The sequence below is a fragment of the Aythya ferina genome (assembly GCF_964211825.1).
Source record: "Aythya ferina genome assembly, chromosome: 21".
Classification (NCBI taxonomy): Eukaryota; Metazoa; Chordata; class Aves; order Anseriformes; family Anatidae; genus Aythya; species Aythya ferina.
Window position 1 is genome coordinate 3,421,757 of NC_140319.1, and position 25,244 is coordinate 3,447,000.

A 25,244-nucleotide genomic window follows, 5' to 3' on the forward strand; every position below is an offset into this window, starting at 1 on the left:
AGGTCTGGTGGCCAAGGGAAAGCCACAGGATAGAGCACATCACACGCCAGTGCCCTCACTCTCCTCCCCCAGTCAGCTGGGAATTGAGGCGACAATTATCTCGGCTTAATGAAAGGTCATTAATTCCTCAAGGCAGAGATTCCCCCAAGGAATGACAGCCCAGGGGTCGCAGTACTTCTTGCATTGCCAGCAATCAAAGCAAGCCCACGTGGCTGAGTCCTCCCCAGCTCCGATGGCTGCTCAGAGGGCATTTCAGGAGCCTCTTGTTTTGTGACAGCTGGAATTACGGGCAGTTCTGCTCAAAAGACCTTTTTATAGTGCAGATAGATGCTCTAATCTGTTTTAATGGGTTTGCCAGCAAAGCCTTTGACACATTCTCATTACAGTAATGCTTTAATGCAGAAACATTCATACGATTAGGATAAAGTCTTCAAAATCTTCTCTTTATGGAGATTTTTTAATTTTATTACAACACTGGTTTTTAATGTTGTACCTGCATTAAAAAGCGGCTTTGTACGGACCAAGTTGGTCCAGCTCCAGCCTCCTATAGAAAAAACACTTCCCAGTTACCAGGTCAGCACCACAGCTGGTATAAATATGTCTCACCCTCCTCCACGAGCCAGGCTGAGGCAGGGAAGGAGTTTTTGCAGCCAAACGATGCCAGCTCAGGTTATTACCAGTTTCCAGAGACAGCAAAGCATGCAGAGATCTTAGGAATGAGCTGAGCAGAGCCCGTGCTCCTTCACATCCCCCTGTCCCCTCAGGCTGTGAGCAGAGGACAGGGGGATGATCACCTCATCCCTTGCAGGTTACCTGTTCCAGTTTCTTCCAGCTCTCCCGAGTTATCCACAAGTCACCCCCTGCTCCCTATACGGCATGGCCAGGACAAACAGCACCCTTGGGTGCCAGCAAAGAGGGGAAAAGAGCTATGCAGCCTACATAGCCAGTGAGCTGTCTGAAACACTGCCCTGAGTCTGTGAATTAAGGGAGAACGCAGTGCAGAGCAAAGGTGAGACAACTTTTTGTGGCTAAGTCAATTAACCACAAGGTCTGTGCTCTCCTGGCAGTGTCAAGGAGCAGAAATGTATCACAAACACAGCTTTCAGACCAGACACTTTCTCTCCCTGCCAGCAGAAGAGGATAAGGGCCAGCCAGTCCCACAGACCAGAAAACACGTGAGAAAAAAACACAAAACACCTTCTCTGCAGGTGGAGTGGTTTCCTTCAACACCTTCACGTGAGCAAAAGCAGAGAGCAGCCTGGGCACACAGGAGGACACCCAGAAAGCCCAGGCTGCAGACAGCATAATTTCTTCTGTGGAAATCCCATAGCTGTGTGCTGCTCCTCACCGCCAGGCTAAAAACAAAGGGCTTGCCACGGAACAGCCCCACACAGAGAGAGATAATTGCTTCGCTGGCTCCGTTATACTCTTCCTCCACCTATAAAACAGACCCAGCGACAAGAAGCAAGCAGCTCCTCGTTTAGAGAGGCCAGGAGGATGCTTTCATCTCACTGCCAGGGTGAGCTAAAAATAACCCAAAGGAATAAGGTATCTGAAACTCGGAAGTTCCAAAGTTTCTCTTAAAAAAAAAAAAAAAAAAAAAAAAAAGACAAAAACATGACCACGTTAGGACAATGCTTGTGATAAATTAACCAAATCCCTCTTCAAATATTCCAGCTTTTCCAACATACCACAGACCATGCTCCTGCACACCTTGTCCTCACAGCACTACCTTTTATTTAGCCCCTCTTCCTCTAGATAAAAGCTCTGGCCTGAGCAGTCCCCTCCAGGCTCCTACCACTTTCTGCAGTTCACCAGAGGGTCTGTCGCAGCAGAGAGGAGGATGCAAGATGTTTGTGCTGTCCTGCAAAATGCTTGTAATGTCCTGCAGCCCGCCTCATGTAAGCACAGATCTCATGCTGCTGGCTACCTCCCCCCTCAGATTAGCACAACTCCCAGCCTCAATTTAACTAGGTTTAGCCAATTAGTAGAATAACCCCCTTTGGTAAAATAGCTCCACCAAAAAAAGAAATCTTTCTGAAGTCTCAGCTAGTCTCCAGGTTGTGTCCCAGCATCACCTGGCTGTCCCAGACAAGGCTGACTGTTGGTTTGCTGGAGCAGAGGTCGCCCCTGCACCCTGCAGGCACTGGAGGAGAAAATGGATGTTTAAGTAAGAAATGAGATTATTCCCAGTATCTGCAGCAGAGCTGAAACACTGCCAGTCCCAGGAGCCCAGCACAGGTGACTCGGGAGCATTTCACACTCCTTGTAGGAGGAAGGGAAAGACCAGAGGGTGCTCAGCAAGCACAGCTCACCCTGCAGAACAGGGAGCGATCCTGCCGCAGGCAGCAGAGGCTCAGCAAAGGGTGTAAAAACGCTGTCTCAGAGGGTAGATTTATTCTTAATGGGAAAAGCAAGGAAAACCCTTGCCTCCTGATTTCACTGATGTGAACGAATTTATATTGGCTTACAATAATATTTCAGCCAGCGATGACTGCCAGCAGAGGGGGTCATGGGTTTTCTGTTTGCCCTACTGAGAAGAAAGGGCTCTCATGAAAGGCATGGAGAGGCAGCACCCCACTGCCAGCAACTTCTGCCTCAGGGCTGGGAGCAGCAAGCAGCATCTCAGCTCCATGGGAGCAAGGAGGAGCCCCCTGCTCCCACAGCAGCCTGAAGAAGGGTACAGAGTGATGGTGTGGGGAACGGGGCTGGGCTGAGCCCCACGGGGCAGCCCTAAGATGGGGAAATGCCATTCCAGAAATGAAGCATGGAGCAGCTCACCGCCCAGATGCTGTAATGGAGCAGGATGTGGCCGAGGTGCTGCATCTATCAGGGAGGGGCTCAGCGCTTCATGTCTGGCTCTGCTGGGCAAGGGGGGCATGTGGTTCCCTGGGCACCCCATAACTGTAGAGCCAAAGCCTGAGAAGGTTTCCATCAACCTCAGAAGCTCTGCAGCAACCCACTGCCGCAGCACTCAAACTATTGACCTTGTACAACCAGTGAATGCATCCCCACCTGCACAGCACCTTCACCAGCCCCGTTTTGTAGGACAGATCGGAACCACCACGAGCAGAGACAGCTCGCAGTGTACCCAAACCCTACCAGCTCATAGACAAGTGGTGAGGCAGGGCTTCTGATAACCCAGCACAGGCCTGTTCACTGATCTTTCCACGTTCAGCCAGTCCCCATCATGCCCACAGGCTGCAGCCTCGACCATCTGCAATGGTGACCTTTTTTCAGGAGCAGCCAGAGCCCTACACCCACCCCTGGTGTCCCGTGGTGTTCCTATTACTCACTGGAGTCAGAGAGACCCCAGCCTCCCCCCGCAGGGCAGAGCATCCAGATCTGCAGGGGCCGTGCAGCTTCCTGGCACAAAGCGGTTGTTAGTGTGTTAATTAGCTGCTGCCAAACATTATTAAGCTTCAGCATGACAGTGGGATGTCAGCACCAGAGCCAGCAGCACATCTGCTGAGGCAGCAGCATGATCCTGATCAGGAGGCTCGCTCTTCCCTTCCCCATGGCTGCCCAGCTCCCCACTCCCGCAGCCACAACCACCAGAACCTGGGGATTTCACCCCAAACACCAGCTGATCGGGGGCGCATCAGGAAGAAGCTGTGCAGGGTTCCCCAGGTTAAAGGAAAATCTGCCACTTGAAAAGTCACCAGTGATGCTGCAATGATCAGATCCCAGTCTGGACCCCCCAGCCCATTTCTTGTCAACCGAATCAAGTGCCTTACATTGACAGGGCTTCCACAAAATCCACCAAGGTGCAGAAAATCAATTCATTATTAGACCAGCCAGGCCACGGAGGTAAGTTTGAAAGGTTTGCCAATAGAAAAAAAAAAAAAGAATCTGGTGTTTTTTCAGCCCTAATCCAATCCTCCCCTTCACTTCTTACCTTCAAGCTCAAAGCTCTGATGATGGCTGTTTACAGACAGGAGAGGAGCTGCATTAGGGTCAGCTCCATCCCTACCTGCTGTTCCCAGTGGGTGCTGCTCTGCTCCCCGCTGTCCTCACCCCATCCAGCACCTGCTGAGGCAGAAGGGATGAAGCCACTTCCCAGGTGACAGCTCCCTGTTGGTAAAGGGGGAAAGAAGTTAGAATGAGACAGCTCTACAGCTCCACAGCCTGAGCTGACCAAGTATCCCCTTAGCTTAGGCACTTTTTGAAGTGCTCAGCTGCATCTTGGCCCCTTAGTCCCCTGAGGGACTTAAGCATCTTAGTCTCTTCATCCCCTACCAGACCTCATGGGTGTCCAAGCCCTTGCTGTTGCCATCCCTGTGCTACCCTGCCAGTCCTAGAAGTGGGATCGTCCAGAATTAAATGAACATTTCTGGAGTTCGGGGTTAGACTAACGAGCCAGGCATTTCTCATGCAAAACAGGACAGCAAAACTAAATCTATTATGGGAAAAAAGGCACAGCAAGATCCCCTTGAGACAGGCTACAGAAAACACGAAGGCAAACAGCTATACAACAAAACAAAATGCCAAACTGTAGCTCCCCCTTTTTTTTTCTCTTCTAAGTTTTAAAGAAACTAACGTTATTCAACATTACTGTGATAGAAAAATCAATTTCTTTGCACCAAATTACCTCTATTTAAATAGATTCATTTTATGCCAATTGCCAGAGAAATGCATCTTCTATTGGCAGAAAAGCAAAGCTCTTCGCTTCTTTTAAATGAAAGCAAAGCTTCCCACAACGTGTTACCAGCAGGGAGGATGTTGAGGGGCTTTATTTTGTACTGAGTGCTCTCAGTAAGGCGGCTGCCTACGTAGCTTCAAAAGGAGCAGGCATTTTTACAGTTAAGAGGTAACGCGGAGCTTTGCGACATCAAACAGCCACCCCCACCAGCACCCGGCCTGCTGAATCAAGCACAGGTTTCTCCTCGCTTTCCTCATCTGTCTGGGAGCGCTGAGGGTTGGGGAAAAGGAGCTGGAAAAGAGTGCTCACCTGCAGCACCGTGACTCATACAGAGCCCTGCGTCCCCTGGCTCTTAGAGGGACACCGGCTGGGTCCCTGCTTGTGCTCAGAGCAAGGAGCTTAAACCTCTAAATGCCTTCAGCAGCCCCCCAGCCACAGGGGAAGCAGGAGATGCTGCCACACAACCGCCCAAGCCAGGCTGAAGGATTGTTACTGGATCCCTGCACCATTAACGACTTGTTAATGGCAGCAAGGAGCACTTGCAAGAACAACCTCTATCTGTCACACCACACTTGGCTCAGAGCAGAGCCAGAAGCACTCATCAGCATGGCTCCTGCTGTGGCAGGACCTAACCAGGCAGGACAGGAGTCACCCACCGAAGGCTTACCGGTGGCCTGATAACCCTCCCCATCACACCCCATAGAGCCAGGGCATGGGGAGATGCTTGGGGAGCCCCCTGAGCCCACAACACTTCCCAGCGCTGCCACCCTGCTCCAGGAGGGGTGCTCAGCATCCCTGGGTGGCGTGGGGAGGGCAAAGGGAAGGGACACAGAAGGGTGACCTTGGGAGGGGGGGACAAGGGGAGAAGTAGCTGGGCTCCTCCCCATAGCCTGCAAGACGCACGCGGTGATCCACGGCCTCCAAGCAGGATGCACACCACTGTTTTCCTCAATTAATCTTCGATTGCACAGTGACACGGAGGAATCAGAGAGAATAATTAAGAAAAATGCTGGGACACAAATTCAGTTAGGGCCAAGTCAAGAGCACTTAGATATCCAGGAATAAACACGCCTGACATCCAGTCGGAAAATTATTCTTTCCGAGCCATTGTTCACAAGAATGAGCACTTGACAGTCAGCCACCCCATCCTCCCTGTGTTGAAGAACACCAGAAACAGGCATTTTGCACACAGCAGCAAGGAAAGTTTCCTTTCCAGGCAGGGCACAGCTCAACCCAGGCCCAAGGACACGGTAGGGCTCCCAAGGAAGAGCACCAGAGTCACTTTTTTGTGTTTAAGGTGCTCTTACAAGCGCTCCCACTGCAGCCCTGCAGAGCAGCGACTTCCCAAACGTGCCCTCGATGGCCCAGGCTGAGATGGGTGTGAAGATGCAATGGGCAGAAACAGCATCTCAGGGGAAAAGACAACCAAAACAAGCTGGATCTACCCCGTTCAACTCTTGCACCTGCCAGGAACCTTCACTGGAGCTGAAGGCAATAACTCAGCCCGGCAAACAGGAGCAATCTCACACTGCTCATTTCAGACCGGGCAAAACAGAAAATCAATGAGGTGCTCTGGGTTTGTGCCGGTGTCAGGGAGAGCATCACAAAGACAAACCCAGTGGGTTTTTTTTGCTCTTGGCTCTCACCGGGCTGAGCGCACGCTCGGCTTATTTTCCACCAAGAAATGAGCCTGAAGATTGAAATCCCCCTTCGTGTCCTCTGAATTCTTCCTCTTGCTCTTTCTAGTGCCTACCAGTGTCTTTTGCCTTTTGTGCATTTCCTTAAGTCTTCTCTCCAGCACAGAAGAGCTGATCCTCAACTGGATAATGAAGGGGCAACGTGCAGGGCCCACGGGTCCCAGCAGCTCGCAGGGTAACAGAGATAGCATGGAGCGCTCAATTGGCAGATAAAGAACTAATCCAGACAGAAAATTGGTTTTCCATAATATGGTGTTCTGCACGAGGAAGCAGAATGAGGCTGGACAGGGTGGGGGCAGGATGGGACTCGGCAGCACGCAGATGAGTTACGAGCACCACAACCTGTCTGCAAGGAGCTGAGCTGCAGGCACAGGGACCCACAGGGCACAGAAAGACCTAACCCAGGCACCGGGGCACCAAGGGAGCCTGGGGACGTGAAACTGGAGCAGAGTGCCTTCTGCAGCACCAGCATGGGACAAGAAACAAGAGCAAAGGATAGGAAAGTAGAGCTGGAAGTAGGCAACGTGAGGACAGTCCCCCAGCAGGGACCATCTCATCCTAACCTCAAAACCAGAAGGCTGATTACACCCCAAAACAGTGCATCCTCCAACGCTTGCATTTCACAGCCTTTGCTCTGGGGACTAACGGCACATCCACACCCATGCCTACGCACCAGAAGGGACGCCGTGAGCTTCTGAACCGCCGGGGTGTATTCCAGGAGCACGTTGCACGGGGTAATTTGTCCTTTGACGTTGACCTGAGAGGTGAGGGAAGAAAAAAAAGTCTCTCTCTTTGTTACAGTTGAATCAGCAACAGCAGCTGTGGGATTACACAGCCTGGTTCCCTTCCCTCGCTGAATATTGGGTCAGGTCCCTCGGTCCTGCAAGCGACGGGCTGAACCGTGGACCCGGCGATTAAAATGCAAGAGAGAGGAGAGAACCAGGGCTCATTTTCAACTTGTCAGGGCCCGCAAAATAAATTACAGAATAAAATCCCAGAATGACAGAATAATGAGCAATTCATTTGAAATGTAAAATAAATAGGTAAATCTCCAGTGAGCTGGCAGAATAAATGGGGTTGAGCTGACATTTGGTGATTAAATTAAACAGTAATGACCTCATGAATAATGGGCGACAGGATTGAATCTGGAGGGCAATATTTTCTTAAGTGGGGGGCAGAGTGCTGAGGGACAACATATCCAGCAAGAGGCAAGCCACACATTTATTTTTTAATCTAATTCTCTGCTGAAACGCCCCACTTCTGAAGAACTGCAAAGCCCTGAGGACACAGAGCTCCTCTGCTGAGACCAAGCAAACCCCCATCCCTCCAAGAGCCTTTGGCAGCAGTGAGTGCTTCTGGCTCAGACATGGAGCAGCCAAGGGGTGATCGAAGGGGTTCCTCCTCCTAGCAGGCAGCTGCAGCATTAGTTCGGGGCACAGGCAGGAGCACAGGCTGTACCTCTCCCTTTGGGGTCGGGGAAATCACTGGGGCACGAGCTGAGCATCCTTCCTAGCAAAGCACTCGGCCGGCCGGCCCCTCCCATGGGACTCCACACCAAATTCAGGGCCAGCTTTTGTAGCTTTCCCTGCCCACGGCTGCCGGTATTATGTTGGTATTATTAAAGGATTATGTTATCAGTGCTTCTAGGGTAATGACAACTGCTGTTTCTTGACCCGCAGCTCTGAGCTTGTTCTTTCACTTATCAGCTACAGACAGAGCCTGTCACTGACCCCTGCTGTTAATACTAGCTAAATCTACTGGTGTCCCAAGATGCCTTCCCCTTCTCTAAGAAGCAGGATCCTTGAAGATACGGGGCCAGTCTCTCCTTTCCCAGCCAAAACCTCACTCCCTGGCAGCCTGGGCGTGCAGCTGACGCAGGGAGTTTGTTTGCTTTAACTTAGCCACTGACCACGGCAGGTATGAAAAGAGAGATTTTCATCTTGGCTCGAGGCCAGAAAACCCAGTTTTATACCAAGCAGAACAAACAAAACAAAGAAAGACGGTTTCAGAACAAAGTTTGGGGTTTCAGAAAACACAAACACTGAAACCCACAGCCTTTATCTTCCAGCCTCACTTCACCAGCTCTCCCTCTATGTTTCATTTTGCCATTCTTTGTGACCTGACTGTACACAACCTACCTGGATCCTCATAGCCTCACGTCCCAGGCAGTCTCACTGCTCAAGCTTTATTCGAGAAAAGGGGGGACAGCACGACTCAGACGTGCGATCTCGAGGTACAGAGGCCATTCCAAGATGACAAAGGAGGATAATTAACTCATCGAGACAACATCCACTTTGGTAAATATTGCCAAAGCAATGTTTCATTTAAAGTCTGCAGCACAAAACAGATGAGCTGATTAGGAACTGTTCCATTTGCTAATGCAGAACCGCTCACTGGCCTAATAACTTTTCCCCCTGCAAATCAAAGCTAAGCAGAAGTGTTGCCACAGGCCAATAGATTGAGAGCTGGGAAATAAATCTCAAGATCTACAGAGATATAAAACCTAATAATTCTATTAAGATCAAGTTAAGACAATTAAATACTGGTGAGACATCAAAAAGCTAAGTAGCCTGGAGAAGTTGATTTTTATAAATGAACCAATTCATTTAAGTCTATGCCTTCATAAATTGCATTTCATTCTTGCTGTGCATCTCAAGCCCCAAACCTCTCTTACTCCGTTGGCCAGTCCCATGCCCTGCTAAGGGAGCCACCTGGGAGCAGAGCTCCTCTTGCTTACTCTTTGCCTCGTATCAGGAAGGAGCAGGCTGCTCCTGTGGCTAGGGAAGTTGGTAAATGAGCAGGTAATTCAGCATTTCTGGCCCTCCTTCAGAATCAGAATGAATTTATGTTTCGAAATGCCTTACTGGCCTGTATTACCATTCTCCGCACGTCTCTCCTCTTGACCTTAGCCTCTCAGTGCCTCTGAGCTCCTATCTCTAAACTGAGGAATATTACCCCATAGGGATGTGATGAAAAAAGGCAGATAATTAACGCTCATCAGGGCTCCGGGACTTTGACACAGAAGATGTTAGGCAGACGCGAAGAACGTCAGCAGAAACACCAAGTTTGATTAGAGCAAGTGACAGTCCTGGGGGTGTGGATGCCCCATGTGCCCTAAATACCAGCAGGGGTCTGCCCCTGTCCTGGGCAACAATTACCTGGATGAGCTGATACATGCAGAAGATGATTTATGCCTTGTGTTGCTTGGCTGGAGCATTTAACAAGGCCCAGTGACATCTCTCCAGATCTAAGCCAGGCAGGAAGCACTCACAGAGCTCAGGACATTTTCAGGGCCGATATGCAGCAAATCCATCCCGTCCCACAGGGCTGCATGGACAGGTCTGGCACCCACTGATGGTGGGTGGGGAGGAAGCCTCAAGAGAGACCCCCCCATTACACACCTACCCCATGGCCTCTGGACCTGCCAGGAACTGGAGACAGCTGCTCCAGCTCAGAGCCAGAGCATCACCAGGGTGCTGCCAGCCCTCCTCCCCCAGCCCAAATACATTCAGAGGAACCAGCGAGGGCAGCTGCCTTGGTCCTCACCACCCTGCTGCAAAAAGGGCTTTCCTCTCTCCTAGCATGCCAGGACCACAGCTCCAGGACCACAGTTGCCTCCAGCAGCAGAGAAAGCAACTTACATGAGCAGCACCAGGCAAGGCAGCTGAAGGGGATTTAACTACACAGCTCCCTACAAAGTGAAATCCCTACAACACGCTCGCCACAAAGCCAGGAACAGCCACGCAGCTGATCCCTGCACATCTCCTGCTCGCTCTGGGTAATGCTGCAGCCTCAGCCTTGCAGGGCTCAGTCAAGCTATTCCAAACTAAACCCCTGCCCCAGTGAAATGGAAAAAAAAGAAAAAAAAAAAAAAAAAAGAGGCATTGGGCTAAATCCCTGTGCATCATCCCCTGATGCTGGGACACCAGCACATTTCTGCTCACCCAGTTCCCAGTTTGTTCTGCTTCACAACAGCTTAGAATAGGACAAGCAACACAGATGATCAGCGTGACATAACTCACCCTCTCCTAACCTCTCTTTCTGTCTCCTTCAGCCTCCTGCTCCACCTGACTAGCTGTGTCCTCCTCCCCTCTTGTCTTTCCAGGTCTGTAAGCTTATCTGGACAGCCTCACAGATTAAGAGCCCTGACAAGGAACATCTCTCATCACAAAAAAAAAAGAAAACCTTCATCCGGCCAGCAGCATGAAACAGATGAAAAGCAAATCCATTAGGAAATACCCAGGCTCAATCTTATATCCTTCTCAAAGGCAATCCTGGGGCAAGTCTGGTGTTTCCCTGCACATCCTTCCCTGAGGCCCCACCATCTCCCACCCAGGCAAAGACCCTGCGAGGTGTGGGCAGTTGAAAAGCCCCAGGGCTTTCCAGCACGTGCTGGATTTGCTGGGGTTGCAGATTCCAGCAGAGGCAGAGTTTTGAAGACAGCCATGGCCCTGGCAGAGGCCCAGCAGCAGAGTCCCACGCACTCCCAAAGGTTAAGAGCAGGCAATGCTTTCAGAGACCTTCCTGCCAAAATGTCAGCAGATTCTGCATTGCCAGCAGCCTCAACAACAGATAATAACCACTCTAACAGAATAAAGCGGCTAATACACCTGAAACAACATCTAGTAAAAAAGGGAAATTTAATTGGAAATGTTGTCTGCAATTTAAATGTCAAAGGAGAAATTGCTTCTGCGCTTCCTGCTGTTCACAGCCATAAACCAGCAGTTTCTGGGGGAGACAAGGAAAATGTCAAGGAGGCGCTTTGTGCTTCAGCTCCCTGCGCTTGCTGAGCCCTGTTCTGTGGGCAGTCCTTGCCCCAGGGGTCTGTCCAAGTTTGCATTCCCACATACTCAGCCAAAAGCCTTTTCTGCGGGGTGACCAGAGCGCTGCCAGGGATGAAATGGGGCTGGGGGCTCCCAGCTCCTGGCTTGCAGTGCTCCAACTCCTGCCCCTTTGCTTCAAATTGCACCCAAAGCCATGGGGTGCATGGGAACTTCCCTAACCCCAAAAAACTTAAAGGCCACAGGAAGGATGCGCAGAGGGACTCGGGCAGAGGCAGCTCTGCAGTGACTCACATGGCAGCTGCTTCACCAGCCGTGTCCCTTTCCCCAGGGACCAGCGTTTTGTGCTCACCCAAACCTGCTGTAGCCAGCAAAGTTCAGGGCCAGGGCAGCTGCACTAGCACCACCACGTTCTGCTCTTCAGTGAGGGTAAATCAAAGTGAAGTCCTCTTGAGGAAATGTCACATCCTGAGTGGTTTTTATTTATTTGCCTGCAAGCCATCGGTTGTTTAGACATACACCCAACTTTGTTTGTTTACAGTGCTAAAACTGGAGGCATATTTCTTTTTTCTTTTTTCTTTTCCTTTTTTTTTTTTTTTTGTATCGATGACTTAACTAAGAAGCTAAACCTCTTATTACTTGGACTTCTTTATTGTGAAAAGAACAGAGCACCTGCTACATTAATACAGAGAACGCATTCAGCTCTGTGATCACACAGCAGCACATTTCCCCCCTCTTCCTCCCGCCTCACACACCCTGCAGCACTCCCACGCAGCAGCCACAGAGACAGCATAATAAGGGCCTTTTGTTCCATGGATAAACTCCACAAAGGGTTTACACACCGGGCCCCAATTCCTACAGCAGCCAAACCACGTGCTCCAAGGTGTTAATTAGGAAGTAACACAAGATGGAGATGAAAGCAGGTGGGAAGGTTGGTTGCAGGCTTACCAAGGTCACAGCACCGCATTTTGGTTTGGAGTTCCTGCCTTGCATTCGTGCTGGTTGTGGAAGGCAACAGGAGTTACGTATCAGATGTAATTCTCAACTCCTCTGCTGAATAATCACATTTACTTCATGTTAGAAATGAGCTTAAATTGCATCAGTTCGGAACACTTCCCACCCAATCCACTGAAGATAAATGTTTTGATTAAACTGAAGGTTTGGGGTGATTATTTTTGGGGTGGAAGGGACTTTTTTTTTTTTTTTTTTTTTTTTTTTTAAGATCTAGCACTAGAAAACCTGAGTTTCAAAAAAGAAAAAAAAAAAGTTGACTTGTGTTTCATTTGGAATAAAATCACTTACAGTACACATATCAGTGTTTCCTGTAAAATTCAGGTTCCCTCTTCTGACCTACTTGAGTTGAACACCTTGTTGGCTTTTCTCACATTCACCCACGCACAGCCTGAGAAGCCTCGTGCTCCACTTGAAGACTTTTTGCCAGGAAAGCTAAATAGGTTACAGCTGAGGTATTTCAGCTGCAGACACACAGCAGTGGAATTGTGAGGGGCCCAGTAGAGCAGCAAGGGGACCCCACAAAAACACAGCTGAGCACACTCACACTAACAGCATTCAGGGTAAGCCCCCATCCAGAACATGAGTAAAACCTGACTCCTATAAACCACAGATGGGATTGGAGGGGATGGGTGAAGATTTTCTCCCTTTTGAGTCACTCTGACTGCCTGCCAGGAGCCAGCTGGGGGAGCCTGGCTCCCCCCCAGCCTCTCCATAAGCTGAATTTCCACAGTAGCATGCTTTAGCCTGGCAACTACAGCAGACTGAAGCCTTTGCCTCCTTCACCCACAGGTGCTCCCCACAGCCCTTGGTTCAGCAGCAGAGACCCTGGTGCTGCTGCTCAGCGCAGTGGACAGGAGGTCAGGCCCCAGCCCTCCCGCAGTGGGGCTGCCACCCACCTCCACACCAGGGCCTGTGCTCAAGATCGTTCTCATCCTTTTTTTTTGCTTGTTCTCCTCTCGAGGCAGGATCAGGCCCCAATGACAGCGAGGTGACAACACCGCAACTCCTGGCAAAACCTTGCCTCTCCCCCTCCTATGAAAGTCGCTGGTCGCTTCCACCACTGCCAGCTGAGAGCACACTCTGTAGCAGGCTCCACAAAGGGAAAAGCTACGTTTACACAAAAGCAGGGTTCAGGTTTACGTTTCAAATGCTTCCTTTAGAAAGGCTACAGCGTTTTTCCCCTTCGAAGGGCAGCTGTGACAGCAGGAGTCAGCACAGACAGGCACAAAGGCCCAGCTGATGCCCGGCCATGTACCTCAGGCCCCGTGCTCTGAGTCCCTCCGGCCCTGTGTTGGATGATGTCAGATCTCAGCCCAGCTGTCCAGCAATGCCTGCTGCAGCATGAAGCATTTGCCAATCTTGGCATTTATGCCAGAGCTCCTTGTGGCATCCAAGTCCTTTTCAGAAGCTGAATGTGGGCAGAAGATGGTGCTTTCAGCACGGCTCCCACCAGCCCCGTCCATGCATCCCCTGTCGTTACCTGCTTCATCTCAGCATTACAAGATAGGGCCAAGAGCACTTTCATCATGCAGAGCACTTGCAAAGCTCAAAGCATTATTAGTACCTATGATTAAAGGATCCCATTTGGCTCACAAGGGCACTGCCACACGTGCTAACCAGTGGACGTGTGTTTTCAGGGGCATCTCCTAGCTCACCGGGCAAGGACCTTTTGGAAGCTGCTATTTGCTGAATACTCAATTAGCACATCATTCCCTTCCAAAGCCTCGCTGGAGCAAACAAAGCCCAATCCAAACAGTATATCAAGAGCTACCACAAACAACCTTTCCAGCGATTGCAGCGCGGGTTTGCAATCTGCACACTCAGCAGAATGTGCACTCGCTGTGAAGGTTACGGTTATTAAAATGCACGTAGATCACCTGCTTAGAGTCCCGAAAGCTACAGCCTTGGCAATTTGCAGGCAGATGGATTCTCATCTCTGATTCTCATCTCTGCTACACCAGCACCGTGCCGGTGCCACCCTTGATTTTAGTGGAAAGTTTCCCAGGTTTGCCCTGGAGTAACGAAGATCAGACCCTGGTCATGAAGGGAGACAGAGCAGGTGCTTTATTTATAAAGCCTCCCACACTCTGCCTCCCTGCAAATCACACTCCTGCCAAGTGAAGCCTGCACACTGAAACCAGAATTAAAATACAATAAATCACTATAAGAAGAGAAAAAAGCCAAAACCCTCATCCTCATAACATTTCCGCAGATCAGGACAATTGAGTACAGAGGATCCAATTAGGAATGAAGCAGAGAAGACTCAGAAGAATGATAGCGCCAGGGAGGCTGAGTGGCTCCTTAAAGGGTACATTTGTGAGCAGAGTGGTACCGGGTACTCCAGAGCAGCTCATTCCCGGGTGTCCCATCTATCCTCTGGACAAGCTCAAGAAGGATGAAGGGCAGAAACCTTCTTAAGGCACCTGCTTATGGTGCAACAGCATCCTTGTAAATTAGCAGAGCAATCTGCCCAGCATCGCACAGTGAGGTTTACATCTGTCCCCTGCCTCGGCCAGTCGCATCCACTTTGCCTGTAATCCTTCAAACCAGCTGCATCTTTCCCTTCACAAGGGCAGCGGGCAGCACAGGGGAGCCCTCATCTCAGCCAGGCCAGAGGGGTTTCCAGAACAAGCAACAACACAGTAATCACAAAGCACGCTGCTCCAGGGGCAGGTGAAATCCCAGAATAAAAACCAAGCAAACAAAACCCACCTCTCTCACAGCTCCTGCCTGCACAGAGCCACACCAGGGGAACACCACTGCCCTTGAAAAGTTTGTGATCCGGCGTGCACTGAGGTTGCTCTGGAAGGCTATTCCTCACCAAAGATAAACAGTCCTGTGCTCAGCAGGGCATCGGAGTGTTTACAGATTTTTTTTTTTTTCCTGAAGAACATCTACTCCATAAAACAACAATTAGCTGCACTCTCAATTTATGAGTGTAATTTGCTGTGTTGTTAAAGCACGGGCAGTCACGGCTTTCGCACAATGGTAATTGTTTGCATTGCTGGAAGGAGCCAGAACAAGACACACTTCTGGGAGGGGGCGATAGCACAAGGAGTCAGTGCTGTCCTTCACAGGAGAAAGCTGCCACCACCTCCACAGGGCAGGTACTAGCACCATTATCACCTGCAATGACGCAGTGATCCCCAAAACATTGGATTTCCAACACAGCGGTGAGAAGGATTGTGTTGCAGGTCTTGGTGACTGCATTAATCTGCTCGGGTTACAGCAGTGACAGCCAGATGAGACATTAAGGAAAGGTAGAAGTTAAACATTTGAGGGAAGCAATAATAATTAGAAGACTCCAAATCTTTTAGAAATGAATGAAAAAATATTAAGAGCGGGGTCTCCCTGCCTGAAGCAACTTCCTTAAGTAAAAGTCACCAGAGTCCGATAAGAAATTATTAGCCTAGAAACTTGGATGTCTCCAGGGGGAGCACAGGTATTAAAAGAGATGAGCCTTGATGGAGTTAATGGTGTTTTCTTACAGCCAAGCTTTCTAATGAAAGTGAGCTCATTTACATACCCAGCCACTCAGCACTACCCCGTGCCAGCTAGCCAGCAGCATCCTCCTGCAAAGGGGAGGAGGGCAGAGGCACCAAGAAGCACCTCTGGATTAACTCCCCTGCTGGCACAGCACTGAGCATCCCTGCCCGCTACTGGCCACCTCCAGCTCAGGGCAAGCTCTGGGGTACCAGCAGGGCGGCTGCAGCACCAACAGAGAAAAAGAAGTGGTTTTAACATGAGCAAGAGCTTTGCGAAGCCAAGAGGCTGTTTCCAAAAGGAAAGGAAAAAAAGGGCTTTCTAGCTCATAGCTGCAAGGTATTTACCTTAATGTTAAATGACAATTGCTTGCAAAACAGTATTGCAAAAGCTCCCCAGAGACATTAATCAGAAGTTGTATCTCCCATTCTCTGCTCTTGCTAAGCACGCAGAGTGACAGATACTTAGAGATAGCACTGCGGGGCAGGGGCTTTCATTCACAGGCTGCTATCAGCAAAAACATTAAACTGCCGCTGGAGTTCCTAAATTGAGAGCTTAAGCCCTTTGTGGGTTTAGATCTGAAGCCTTTCCATGGGTTTCTGAAGACCATAACCAATGCTCTGACCACCAGAAATCAAAGTGGTCTGTTACCAAAACAAGTCCTTCTGAAGGCTGGCATTCCAGGTCTGTCCCCAGGGCTCCCACAAGCAGCATCTGCTGCAACCTGCAGCTCCTCGAGGAAATCCACGCTGCTGCCAGGTCGCTCCTGTGACCAGAAGGGTTCTGATGCATGGAGGGAAGCAGGTCGCTCCCAAGCCTCTCCATCTGCAGGGAGAAACAGCCTGACTCCACTACAGCTGCTAGAGAACCAGGATTATTAACATATATATATATTAATTTTAGTGTTTAATTACCCAGACAGCAAGGAGGCACAGGAACAGCAGCATAGAGGAGCTGCATCCTTCCTCCCTGGCCCCCATCCCTTCTGCCTGCCAGCAGAGAAACAGATGGTCCCTCCAGGTCACGGCTCCTCCAGACTCACAGCACGCAGCCCAAGCCAAGAAGGCAGAAATAAATAGCCTGCAAATTAATGGAGAAAAAAAAAAAAAAAAAAAAAGATTTCAAACAGAGGAGTTGGTGCCGTCTGGCCACGGGAAATACACGCACCAGGAAAAGCCAACAAGTCACAGCACCGTCACTGCCGGCCAGCACCAACATGATTTTCTGCATGGAGGGCTGAGGCTCCTTCCACACGATGAGGGCAGGGTCATTGCTCCTTGCTCAGAGCCAGCTTCTCCACACAAGCCCTACAACACTCACAGCGGGTCCATCCCAAAGACCACATTACTGGGATGCTGAAGACCTCACCCCAGTGTTTTTTCCAGCCTTCAGCTTTCTGGCCAGCTCCCTGTCCCCACTCCAGTTTGGGTCCATTCATCAAGCTGCTCCTCACCTCCACCGCCACCATCCTCCCCTGTCATTTCCCACCCGCTCATTCCCCCTTCTCCCTCCACTTCTCATAATTGGATCACTGTATGATGTGCTGCTGGATCTGCTTCCCTGAAAAATATACACAAAATAAACTGTATTCTACCAAGATGGTGCTTTAAATCCTTATTTCCCTTCATTGTACGCATCTTACAGAGTCATTTTTAAATTGCAGAAGCATGTCTACAGATTTATGTGCGTCTTTAAGGTCTAATTTCCATAAAAAAACAACTGCAGAGTGTTCCTTATGCCCCAGGGCATAGCAGATACAAGGAGAACACCTAATGAATTAAAAATGTTTGGATAAAACTTATATAAACTCTTACATATGCTAATGAGATGAAAGGCTATAATTATGAGCTGAATTGTGTACTGACACAAGTAGCTCTGTGCAGTAAGCGATAGAATTTCAGTGTCCTTGAAGCCAAAATAACACATTGTGAGAAGGCACCTTCCCATAAATCTCTCTCTAAAGTCTTTTCAACACCTTCGGAGCACAGGAGATGCTAAGGGATGCAATAACAACTTCTCAGTTAGCATGAATTTCATCTTTATAGGGATCACCCCCTATTTAAGGGCACCTTTCCGCTTTTTACAGAGCACTGATAGAAGGTAATTATAAACTTTATCTCGCATGATTTGGATCATCAGCCGGCATTCAGAGGAAAGGTACATCCAAATGATGTGTGTATGTGCATGGAGGGGGATATTCTCACCAAGTTTCAATACACTGATCTTTTCATCCAACATAAATTTTTAATGCAGGAGGAATTTAATTTTGTAATACAAAGCTTGGAAGCAATAGAGTTTGTGTAAACAGGCAGCCACAGAGAGACTGCGCTCCACAAATATGTACTGCCAACAAAATCCATTTCCACAGCCATTTAATTCATGAGTTACTGTCCATCGTGCTCAAAATATAATCCTCCACAGCACTCAGCCTCCCCATCCGTGGCAGTGAACAGCAGTGCCTGCGGCACAGCTCAGGGTGTTGCCAATTTAGACCGCAATCTTTGCACGGCGCCGTCCTGCATCGACGGCCTCGTGCTACAAAACCCAGCCATGCAAGGCAGGGCTCGCCAAAGGCAGCACTACACCCACAGAGGGATGTCCCCTCCCTGCTGCACTGCCATTTCGTTCCATCACCCCGAGCAGGCATCTCTCCCCGCCTCGGCTGTGGGCCTGGGACAATAAGTCCATCTCCCCAAGGAGGAATTCATTAGCGTTTTTTAATGCCTCTAGTGTTAGGGTGATGAGACAAAAAGCCCAGATCGATTTATTAATGCCAATATGTGCCTACAGAAAGGCTAACCGTGCCACAAGAGTTCTCCAGGTTTGCTCTGACAAGTCTGGACCTCCTGGCAACTAGGTTGACCAAGGTGAAATACCAACTGCTGACTTTCCACGAGCACCTCAGGGCTCCGACCTTAGCTCCCCGCGTTAACATACACGAGACATTCAGCCTGTCCCCTGAAATATTTACAAGCTTTACAGGCAGGCCAAGAAGAAAAACAAGGGGGAAAATCATGCAAGGACAGAAGTTGGCAGCAGAGGGGCGTAAGGCAGGACTCACAGCGCACAGCCTGGCCATCACAGCAGCGATGGGAGAGCACCGTGCCTCCCCCTCGGGTTGGTCTCAGACGCCACGTAATCTTCGCCCTGTTTTTAATCAATCTGGGGACATATTGTTCCCTTACAGCTATAATCAGAACTCAGCTGCATAATTTTTTTTTCCCCGGTACTATAAACTGCAAGGTTATTTAACAACACCGTATCAATCGGCTACCTTAATGCACCACCTGGAGTTAACACATACCAAACCCGTTATTATACAAGAAATATGCAAAGACTGCAGTCTTTCCCAGAGTCCTCTCCTTACCCTCTCCTTGCCACAGTGATGGAGACAGTCAGCACTTTCTGCGCAGATCAATACCGCATTTGGATGCGACCACCACTCCCATCATCGCCTCGATTACCGAGGCAGGAGTTTGCTCCCGCACACCTACCCCTCATTGAAAGTAACACCATGCACGCTGCCCACAGAAACCATACCTGCGGGAAATCATTAACCCACTAATCTGAAATCAATTTAAAGTCCATTTGCCTAATGACATGAGCACTGTAAATTATCTATGAATTGTTAATTTATGAGAAAATGACATCAGAATTTTTGTTTTATTAATTGGCTGTTCCAGATGCAAGTTATTTCTTAAAGCTTTATAATCCATGTCTCTTGGTGAAAAAAACACATTAAAACCTCCTTAATAAGATGCCTTTTACGCCAAGAAAGAGAGTAAAATGAGTAAACCCACTCTTGTGAACACTTCAGTGTGAGGGTTTACACATTCATCCTAGTAATTAGAGAAGGAGAAGTCATGGGGAGAGGGGAAAAAAGGTCCTTTGAGTGCCTGTTCACGTTCTTGAACAAAATTGGTTCCAACCACATTTGCATTTTTCTGAGGCAAAATCCCTGAGTGCAGACACGGACACCAGCCCGGGTCACCTCTCCCATCTTCCTCCTTGGCAGGCTCAGCCTCCGAGCTGGGAAGTTCACTCCCCTCAGCAAATATTTGAGCGACAGACAGGCTGGCTAAAGCATTAGCACAAAATGATTGTCAGAGCCAGCGTCTGGGGACCAGGCTGTGATTTCTTTGCTGATAGGTGGTTATTAGAGACCAACTTTCCCTATCAACTTCAGTACATCTACTCCTAGTGTGGGTGTGCAGAGACCTGTGGATTATTTTTTTGCCATACCATGTACCCAGGCCCAGAAAAGATATATCTAGTCAGCTCCTCGTTTGGTCTGTAATTCACTTGGATGTGTGACCATGATCTCTTCATACAGTACTCCAGGAGTACTCCTACCCCATGCAGCTGCTTGGGAATTGCTTTCACACCTATCCACGGCCACCCACAGAAATCTAGTCCGTGCCACTTCTCCACCCCATGCCAACAGGGCAATGTGGCTGTGATTATGAAATATTGGTATCGACCAACAAAAATACAAGCATGATGAGCTCAGGGTTTGATTGAACCACGGAGCAAATACACCTGAGCTAACTGAAGCCTGCTCCTGCAGAGCCACTGGGCACAGACCTAAGGCCGATGGGTTTCTCAGCCCCAGCACTCACCTCAAGCCAACAGCCAGGGAAAAATGTCTCCTAGTGCAGCACGATGACCTCGACAGGAAGAAAAAGAGGGCACACCGATTTTGGCTGTGGTTTGATGTTCAGCAAATCTTTCAACACCTGATTCCCCACCTGTGGGTACAACTGGTAACGAGACCTGAGCGGGTCCAGCCCAGGAGACAGCCAGGCAGCAGGGACAGGCGGGCTCAGCAGTGCCTCAAAGCTCCAGCTACTCCCTGGGAGAAAGGCAAAGCCGTGAGGGGTTTGTGGATAGGTGTCCTGCAGCAGTTTTCAGATCTTGAGGTCAGATTGCTTCCAGCTGTCTGGAGAAAGGCAAGCGTGCTCCCTGTCCAGCTGCAGTGCTGCTCGTTGCACCCTGGCACATACACAAGGCTTACTCCATGTGAGCCAGCTCTGCTTACCCTTTTCTCTTCCTTTTAGGATCTGACCCCCAAATCCTTCCAGACAGCAGGAAGATTCCCAGGAGTGCTATGCACTGAGGACAGATGCATAAATGGAAGCTCCTCCGTGCGGTGACCAACCACTCCTGCACTCGAGCAGCAGCTGGCATGCACAGAAAGCTCCATTTCCACCAAAATAGAAAGCTGCAGTCTCCAACCTTCCCCCTTCCATTAATGCTCTATTTAAGACCGTCTTTGAATGTCTGGATTACAAACCCACCCCCTTCCAGCAAACTGCTTTCCCAGACAGCCCTCCCCTCTTCTCTGCTAAATAGATACTAAATATAAATATATACCGGGGAGAACTTGCTGGGAAAAACAGGGCTGGGATTTTTTTTAAAAACCTTCTCCCTCCTTCATCTAGTCTAAGAAACACACGCACAGACACAGAGCGCCTTTGTTGGCTGCTTTCATGGCTCCCAAGTGGGAGCTCATCCGCTCAGTGGCGCAGCTCCTGCAGCTCCATGCAGTGCTGCGTTACCCTCCCCAGGAGACCCCTAGCTCCGCTGCTGCTCTCCTCCAGCAGACCCCAGCCCTGCCCTGGCAGCTCAGGTGATGAACGCAATCACGGGGAAAGAAAAACTGCCAGCTGAATGCTGGCCCTATTCCCCGATCCCCTAGTGAAATCAATCCGGTCGGAAGAATTCCTGCCTGCTGATATGCTAATATTTTAAATTAGCTTTAATTGGCTTCCAAACGCTACCAGTGTCACTTGCACACCCGGTGCCAGTCCTCACTGCTGTCAGCCCCATCATGCTGCAGCTCACACCCTGCACCTCTGCTGTAGAGCCCCCAAAAGCAGCAGGAGCCAGTTCCCATTGCTCTGCTCTGCTCGCCCCATTTGTGACCTGAATATACTTCCTTTGTTGTGAAATCACAGCACCACCTGTTCCCATCATTTCACAGTCACCATTTAAAAATAAAACACCACTGTGGTGGTGGTGGGGGGAGCAGGTAAGAAAATTCAGCAGTCCTTGAGGTTGGAAAAAGCGTGAAGGGCAGGGAGCGTGGGTGAAGGCATGTGTAGGAGATCTGAGTCACACAGTCTTTAGCCAGCCAGTACCCCCCTGTGGCTCCTGCAGGGCTCGGTCCGGAGCCCACTGCTACCTCTGCAATGACTCCAAGCTGTAGGTAATGGACCTGAACCGTCTCGAGCTTTGCCTCTGCAGGTGCTCAGAAGCAGAGGTGTCTGATCAGACTAGCTCAGCTCCTTTGCCCTGAACAGCGGTCCTTCAATTTTGCACTGGCATCAAGTGAGCATATCATTTGTTCCAGCTGTGTGCTCAGAGAGGCTGTGGCTTACAGGCCTCCACACAAGTCACTTGAAGCAGCAGGATCATGGGCACGGCCCTCAGGAGGACCTTGCCACCCCCATAACCATACCTTCCCCATGGCCCTTTGGAGAACTGCATCCACAGTTCCACCCCCAGCTCCCCAAACCATAACTTCCCCAGTAATGCAGCCCTATTCAAAATGCCTGTTGGACCCCACACTGCCTTATGATCAGGCATCACCTAGGACCAGAGCTCTGCAGTGCTCCAGTTGTCTTCAGCTCCTGCTACAGCTGACGTATTTGGCCAGCACATCCTCCTCCTCTCTATCGCTGAATTTTGTTCCCTGACCCCCAGATCCCTCCCAGATAATCCACTGTGGAGAGAAGGCAGCATAACCCACAGCCTGCTGCCAAGCCCCTTGCAGCTAAGGCACCAGGGAACCTCAAAGCTGTCTCCTCCTAGATACAATGCAAGGCCTTGCCAAGATCCCTGGGAACATCTTACGTTTTATGTTTATTTTTCAGCATGATCATCAAGCAAGACAGCGAAGAGACTCGTCACCATCCATCACGAGCTTCATTGTTTAGTAATAAGATGTATTACCCCCTTGCAGCAAAATAACACTCCAGCCAGAGCTCCCATTTGTTATGATCTGGCTGACTGGGACAGCTGTTCGTGTCAATGCTGTAAACACTCCATTTGGAGCAGAGACAGCAAGTTTTAAGTGCTAATAAATGGGACTGCAGGCTGCTGAGCACACACAGGGTTAGTGGCTAGTCACCACCAGCCCTCCCTCACGGGGTCCCTTGCTCATCCCTGCTCTGCTGCTGCCTGCCCAGCTCCAACACCCCCCTTACAATGAGGTACAGGGGGGCACGGCCCTGCCTGCCCCATCGCACATCCCCAGCCAGCTGCTGCATGGGCCGGGAGGATTTGGTGCTGGAGCAGCAGGGTGAAGCTGCTTCCTCAGCTCAGTAAGCGTGGGGTCAGCACAGCTGTGCTGGAGGAGGAACTTTGGTGTCAGCGTGCATTTGGAGGGAGCTGTGTCTGCTTTTCTGCACTCACCTTTATCGGAAGCAGCCTCAGCAGATCAGACAGAAGGGAGAAAGCTTTCCAGAAAGCACCGGTGGACTTCTCCAGGAGCATACGATGCTAACCGAGGAGGATGGAATTAAATGCTTAGCTTGGTCTCTGATCTTTCCAGGGTTGGAGGCACGCTCTTATCTCCAGCCTATTACTCACTTCACCGACTGCTCAGCCCTAAACCTAAAGCTCCAAAGAAGCAAAGGCCCAGCTACTGGCAGCAGCTGGAAGCTGATAACAGCATACCAGGGGAGTCAGAGAAGATCTGACACCATGCCACATGCCTAAGCACACGCTGGGGCCGTTCAGAGCACGCTTTCTCTTGCCATGTGAGCTTGACCATGGCCAGCCCCCAAAAGACAGCATCCTTCCTGCATTCCCAGCTGGAGGCAAGAGCCCTGGGACACTGTGAGGGTGCCTGCACACACAGTGCTCTCACCCTGGCTGCACAACAGCTGGCACAGCAAGGGCAGAGCCTCTGCAGAGCAGCCTTCGGTGATGCACAAGGGCCTTGTGGCAGCATCCATCAGTGGATTTCAGAGGTCACAGCCTCACACATTACACACAGATGTCTATTCCATTTCTACAGCAGAAAAAAAAAAAAAAAAAAAAAAAAAAAGGCTTAAAGTCACACAGACAAAGCACTGGCAAGATTTATCATTGCTGTCATTCTAGGAATTCACAGTAGCCTGAGTTCACCCTTCATCTCCTTTGAGAGGTACATGAACAATAGGGGTGGAGGACAGGTCCCACCTTTAAATCTCTGAGGAATTCAATCCTTCAGGAAGTCTACAAGGATTTAAAAAAAAAAAAAGAAATCAGCCCTCCAGTCACTGCAGCAGCTTGAGAAACTGCCACCAGGAGCAGTTCACTCCCCCAGAGAGCATGCAGTGGGAGCACTGTGAACCATCCAGAGCAGCAGAGCTAACTCAATAGCATGCACAGGAGAAAAAGCCCCTTGGGTTTTCACACAGTTTGATCAGACCTACAATCTCAGCTGATTGCAGACAACACAGTGTCACTACACCCAAGGACCTGGACTGCGTCTAGACAGAAACAGATAAAGGCACGAAACATGACCAAAGCACCACTGCTTTCTCTCGTGCAGCCTTACAGCTTAGCAAGGTCTCTGTCTAGCCAGGAACTTTCCACGCTCCAAACAGAGCTGAAAAGGAAACCCCACGGGCATCAGATCCTTCAGCAGCCTTAGGCTGCATCACATTCAGGAGATTATCACAATCACAGGTGACACTCAAGGAGATGAACCACAGCTGCTCACCCTCTCATGACAAAACTACCTTGTCCATCAAGCAACCTCCTTGAAGCAGAGTGGAGCAGCACTGAACTCATCACGCTCCTGAACGCTACCAAGGAGCCTCTCACTGCTCTCCCATAGCACGGAGCAGTTCTCACAAGCTGTGCTCAACACTGAGACAACAAACTTGGGTCCAGACTCAGGCATTTCTAGACAATTAGCTTGTGCTTTGACTGTTTGATCCGCTCACAGCTATTTTTTCCCCCCTTCTCCTTTGTTATCTGCAAATAGCTCAAGGGAAGCCCAGGCTCACACCTTGAAAAGGGACCCCAGGAGCCAGCACAAGCCAGCCAGCAGGTTGGGAGTGGGTTCAAGAGAAAGGACCCCAATCTGTGCTGCCTCTGTGTCCAACACAACACAAACCCTGAGAGCTCAGAGGTCACCAACTAGAAAGGCTTAAAGTCCTAACTCAGACACACAGCCTTCCCTTGCTGTCACCTTGTACTCGCTCAGCACTAAGAGATTCCATTGAAAATGTCCTTAATGTTTAAGAAAGGAAAAAAGCACCCTACACTGCCCAGGCTGTGAAGGATCCAACCCCCTCCACACCTCTGGGGGTCAGCCTGGTATAATAAATAACCTCACAGCACCTCATCTGGGTGGGGGAACTTCTTAGCCACTGACAGCCCCAACCTGTAGTGCTCTTTGGTGATGGCTAACGAGAATGCCCACACCTGTAGCTGAGTCCAACACAGAACATAACCTAACAAGTGTTAAAATAAAGCTGTCGGTGAGAGCTGCTTGCCTTTCTGCAGACAGAACAGAGCCACAATGCTCGGTGCCCCTTCAGCGGCTGGATGCCCCCACACCTACCCTCACCCTGGGGACTTTGAGCCTGTCACATCTTCTGGTGGAAGAGGATACGACCCAGTTGCCCA

The 25,244-nt window shown here is 49.9% G+C and overlaps 1 protein-coding gene across 11 annotated transcripts in view; it reads right to left on the reverse strand.

The window, feature by feature from the left end:
• Positions 1 to 24,971, reverse strand: part of LOC311422336 (uncharacterized protein) — a 49,987-nt gene extending 25,016 nt beyond the window's left edge. Inside the window, exons 1-6 of one of the 11 annotated variants that reach the window (XM_084495267.1) lie at positions 21,398 to 21,528; positions 20,366 to 20,469; positions 16,532 to 16,606; positions 16,269 to 16,442; positions 4,018 to 4,074; positions 3,899 to 3,924 (exon numbers count right to left, since the gene is read on the reverse strand). In XM_084495267.1, the coding sequence (XP_084351393.1) occupies positions 3,907 to 3,924; positions 4,018 to 4,074; positions 16,269 to 16,442; positions 16,532 to 16,606; positions 20,366 to 20,469; positions 21,398 to 21,449 (480 nt within the window). In that variant the 5' untranslated portion in view covers positions 21,450 to 21,528 and the 3' untranslated portion in view covers positions 3,899 to 3,906. Of the gene's footprint in view, positions 1 to 3,898; positions 4,075 to 7,012; positions 7,095 to 15,308; positions 16,443 to 16,531; positions 16,698 to 20,365; positions 20,470 to 20,655; positions 20,763 to 21,397; positions 21,529 to 23,033; positions 23,635 to 23,750; positions 23,841 to 24,165; positions 24,267 to 24,878 lie in introns of those variants that run through there. The other 10 variants (XR_014685281.1, XM_084495266.1, XR_014685278.1 and 7 more) reach the window with 10 other exon arrangements.
• Between the last annotated feature and the right edge of the window lie 273 nt (positions 24,972 to 25,244).